The 5000-nt window shown below is 42.7% G+C and overlaps 2 protein-coding genes across 6 annotated transcripts in view; one reads left to right on the forward strand and one right to left on the reverse strand.

The window, feature by feature from the left end:
• Positions 1 to 5000, forward strand: part of LOC103381923 (probable histone deacetylase 1-B) — a 388477-nt gene that overhangs the window by 126322 nt on the left and 257155 nt on the right. The gene's annotated exons all lie outside the window — the stretch shown is intronic.
• The window catches only part of LOC103381941 (SPARC (osteonectin), cwcv and kazal like domains proteoglycan 2), a 29715-nt gene that overhangs the window by 11443 nt on the left and 13272 nt on the right, over positions 1 to 5000 (reverse strand). The window contains exons 2-3 of one of the 2 annotated variants that reach the window (XM_008314557.3): positions 3116 to 3124; positions 1819 to 1864 (exon numbers count right to left, since the gene is read on the reverse strand). In XM_008314557.3, coding sequence (XP_008312779.1) covers positions 1819 to 1864; positions 3116 to 3124 — 55 coding nt within the window. The remainder of the gene's footprint in view (positions 1 to 1818; positions 1865 to 3115; positions 3125 to 5000) is intronic. The other variant, XM_025058186.1, reaches the window with a different exon arrangement.

Raw genomic sequence — 5000 nt, forward strand, 5'->3', positions numbered from 1 at the left:
TACAGCCAATACAAGGTGAAATCTGAGCCTAGGATTTTCTCCGTCGACTCCTTTCCTATTTACTGTTTACATCACTCAGAATTCATGGCAGCTCTGCGACCCCCACAGAGGCTGTAATGAGCTTTAAATCCTCCTATAATCATATCAATAAAAGCTAGTGGCTGCACTGAGCCCATGTCCACCCTCGCAGAGATTATTTTAATATGGTTGTGCTGCATTCAAAAGTCCATCACTTCCTCTGCGGCTCCATGTTGTCCTCATGTTCACGTCTGACTGCCCTGCTGCCCCATAAGGCCGTGCAGTTAGACAGGATCATCTGTCCAAACCTTTCAGCAGCCATTTGTCTTACCATCAAGAAGTCAGAGTGTTCACTTACTAAGTTCTTTTTAAGTGGTTTAGTGGTTCGGCACAAAGCAGTCTGCAAAGAACCCGTTAATGAGCTGCCAAGTCGGAATAACAACAGTCTGAAAATGAAAATATTCTAAGACACAAACCCATCTGATGGCTTTAAGTAAATTAGTTTCAACCGGAATTGCAATTACTGTCATTTCAGAAACTCATTTATTTCTTATGGCTGCTGTGCAAAAGCAGCCTTCTGGTTTTCCAGTGACGATGATCAAATTAGCTGGTAAAGAAATCCCAGGGGAAGTCTTGACTGGCTGCCAAGCACAACACACAGATGTTGCCTTTTTAATAGTATCAAATTATACCTGGATAATCTGGAAGTTTCACGTGTAACACCTTGGTGGGATTTTTCTGCCGATGATAACAAAAAAGTTTCAGATTTTTTTTTTTTAATTCATCTTAATTTATGAAACTGGCCCATAAGCTGCTCTACAGGCACAAGACAGCTATCTAAAGCCAACATGTTTCAACAGCAGCTGGAACAGCTCTTTGAAGCGGGGACTTAACTTGCAAATGAAGGAAAGACCTCAACTCAACCTACATGAATCAGATACAGGGGATAGGAGACGGCAGAACGGTGAAGAGATGTGAAAGAGTGATCTTATCTTGGCTACGGTGTGTCAGAAACTGAGTGCTGCTTTGATTGGTCACTTCAATTCAACCTCACACATTTGAGACAACGCATTCATGGTTAATGAAGCCAACGTTCCTTGGGAATAGTCACTTGTTTATCCGTATTTTAATCCAGGGAGTGCGGCTTCGCAGTGGAGATCTTGTCAGTGAATTGTTTCCCATATTTGCGATGTATATTAAAGTAAAGTAAACCATCAGGCTGTGTGCCCATCACTACGTCTGGCTGCAGAGGCTCCTGTAGCTCAGACAACGACATGCTGAGTGGCTTAATTACTGAAAAACAGCCATTAGTGCAAAATGAGCAGTTCAACATGTTCACTTTTGTCCGCTTCTTTCACAATAGCCGTTCACTGTCGTTGACCAATAATAAAGGCCCATGGGGGCCAAGTGAGACATGTGGGAGTTGTGAGTGGAGCCCTTACCAACAAAGGCAATTACAGCAGGCCTTTTAAACTAATGGATATGACCAGGCTGCAGTCTCTCCACGCCTCCATCATAACGCTCTCCTTACCCTCCACACACACTGACCTGTGCTCAACACCAGCTGTCAAACCTTGACAACAACCACTGTGAAAATACCTGCAGTGTAACTGCAGTGTCTATCACTGCAGAAGCTGAAACACTGAGCAGTTTGAATGTGGTTCTGTATGTGAGGACCTTGGTGATGGCTCTACATTCAAATGGCCATTTAGGGCAAAGTGTAAAAACGCATAAGCCTCAAATATTATCGTGTTGGCAGCAGTGAAACTTAAAATCATTTTGTTTTTCAGTCTGACTTACTTTCATCTGAGGCCACGCTCTCCTCTGTGTTTTTGATGTAGTCATCCTGGAAAAAAAAGAGAAACATTTAATCATTTATGTTCAGCAACAAAGCAGCAAAAAAAAATTGTTTTCACACTAAACAATTTCCCAGGCGTTAAAGATTAATTCGGAGAAGGATTTATAATGAATACATAATGACCATAAGGTAGATTTCAGACTATTTTTCTTATTTTTACATCTGCCAAAACTACATTTACAGAAATAAGCACGGGCTAATGTTATTTTTTCCCCCAAATAATTCTTCACATTAAGCGTTTAATATCACTTACAAATTGCAATTAGTAGAAGCTACAGGAATCCACTGTTGTAGGATAATAATAATTATATTCTTTTAATTTCCATAATTCATTTTCCCCTTTGGAGATTAAGTTGAATTCATATTTTATTGAGATGTATTTCAGTTTCTGTCCCTCACCTACACCTACTAACAACATAATCCAAGAGTCTGACTTATGCCTCGGAGCCACAATGAGAGACAAATGGAATAGACTGACGCAACAAGACTTTTTTATTACATTTACGGGAGACAGCGACATAACCATGAAAAGCTGTAAGGCAAAGGCATTAACCACCATCCCACTATGTGGCCCCTTTTTTCTTACATACGGCGAACTCGTAATATTTCCACTTCTCTTTACCACCTCTGTGATTGTTTCTGTAAATGGACCTTGTAGCATTAGGTAAACGACCCCAGCACGGCTCTGAAGGCTTTAATGTATCTCATAAAGAAGACTTGCACTAACAGAAACCTCATCTCCTGCACAGACGCGGGGAGGAACATTTGCAAACTAACTCCGGCGGGTAGATTGGATCCCCAGTGGCGCTCCACTGGAACATAAAGAAAATCTGCAGTGCCTTTGCTGTATCTATTTTGACCCATTTATCTCTGTCAGGACCGCGAGGATCAACTATAAAGACGTTACTGCTCGGCACCAGGCCCAGAGAAGGCCCCGAGGATTAAGACTGTGCAGTTTAGCCTGGTCTTATTCTGCTCTGGGGACATGAAGACTTAGATTTCAAGTTCAAGTGAGAAGACAGTGTTTGCCTTTTCTGACATGACCTGATATTTAAATAAACACACAAATTCATTAGAAACGTCACTGATTCTTGCTTTATGCTGCAGTAATTTGCACACAACATACATTGTGTTGTATAGACCTTGAAGGCTTGTTACTTATCAGGCAGTTGTGATAAGGCCCCAAAATGTGTGGAAAAAAAGAGACATTGTTCTGCCCACAACAAAAGAGACACTTACCTCGACTTCCTGTGGCAAACACAAGCAGCGGGGGAGAAAAGAGAGAGAGAGAGAGACATTTTTAGAGGGTAGAAAAATAACTGACGGTTTCATTCAATACAACACACAAACACTGGGTTTGTTTACAGATGCAGAAACCCGCCACCATTCATCCACGCTGATTGCAAATACATGCCTCCGTCTCGCTCATCTCCAAGGAGAACATAAGTTTGGCAGAGAATTACGAGCGCCTATTAACCACGGACGATCAGCCGCCGTTTCAGTGAGCTGGCAGGGGTCCCAGTAAAAGTTCATTCTGTGGTCGTGTTGTGTTGACATGCAGATACCAGACACCACAGGGTAAATAGCTGCAATTATGACCTTCCATATCAGTCTATGGAAGAAATACGGTCAAAACGTCGGGGATCGTCAAAGTCAACAAGCAGATGCGATTTTGATGTTTTTTATCGGCGCAGCAGCAGACATGTAGCTGGCATTTACCAGGCATAGCACGGGCAACGTGGACAGATATGGCTACAGTAAAATACAACCTTGACTTAACAGGGAAGTGACTACTTCCCTTTCATTCCATTTCTCCGTCTTGGCAAAGGACCAAGGGCAGAACGCATCAATACCCAGCACAGCCACTCCCCGTGCACGCCATCATTCAACGCTCTGCTGCGTTTGAGAGAAATATAGCACTGCATGCTTTATTCCAGAAACTCACTCACACACAGTAAATAAACCTAATTCCCATACATTTGGACAACGGCCCTTGAAGCCCTTATTTTATATCTTTAGGCAGAAATGAAATCAGATATAATTTAACAGTTTTTTATCAGTGACAAAAGGCCTGAAAACACCATTTTTTTAGAATGTTTTCTCTCAGTGTTGGTCTGCTCACAATTTAGTTCAAAAAATTGAAAAAATATTAAAATCAATATTTGCTCTGCAGTATTTTTTTTCAAAATCTGCAAAATAGTCCCTCACAATCCATCAAAGACGACTTGTACTGCGTAGTTACTATTCCTTCCCATTTTGATCATTTCATTTCATTTATGATGTCACAGTTGAACCTTTAAAGTGCAGAGAAAGTACGTGCTGAAGTTTTTTTTTTTATGTCTGTTAATATAAATTTCCCCAAAATGTCCCCCCTTTATGTCAAACATATTAGTCTGTAGAATGTCACACACCAGATGTAACAATTACGGAGTTTATCACTGAAACGCTCACACTGCTGCAGGGACCAAAGGGAGCCTTGCAGCGTGTCCTAAAGGATGGAGTGCTTATCTTCTCTCAGCAGCAGTGTGACAGCAAGGACACTGAGGCTGAGGATGCATTTAAGTCCTTCACCAAGGTTGAGAACTAATGCTGTCCCGGTGAATTCCTGCCAGGCTCCACTGTGAGCCCAGACTGACAAGAGAGGGAGGGTGGGAGTTGAAGAGTGAGGGTGGAAAGATCAGGGAGTAAAGGGGTGTGATATTCATGGTGGAGGTCCCGTGAGTCATGTGATTCATATCACACGCCACCTCTTCTGCCGTTTGTCAACAAGGCTGTAATGGAGTCGGTGTAACACGGAGCTCGGAGGCTAATGGAGCTTGACTATCCAGATGCTGAGACTGCTCCTCCCGGACCGCTTGCTGGTATTAGGCTGACAGCATTTGGCCACAAGCCCAACAACGCACTCCTGAGTTAACGTCTATCTCACCCAGACTGAACCCTGTCTGCTGTCGACATAAATACCACTGATAACCCTGAACGACCCAACCCCAATGTCACAAACACACATCGGTCCAGAGAGGGACAGAAACAGAGGGGTTGTACACATCCCAGCTGTGCATGTGAGGAGTCCTTTGACATGCAAATCGTTTCTATTTGCAGTGTAGGTAAACAGTATGCTGCAAGG

This window comes from Cynoglossus semilaevis, chromosome 8 (genome assembly GCF_000523025.1).
Source record: "Cynoglossus semilaevis isolate Cse_v1.0 chromosome 8, Cse_v1.0, whole genome shotgun sequence".
In the NCBI taxonomy this organism is placed as follows: Eukaryota; Metazoa; Chordata; class Actinopteri; order Pleuronectiformes; family Cynoglossidae; genus Cynoglossus; species Cynoglossus semilaevis.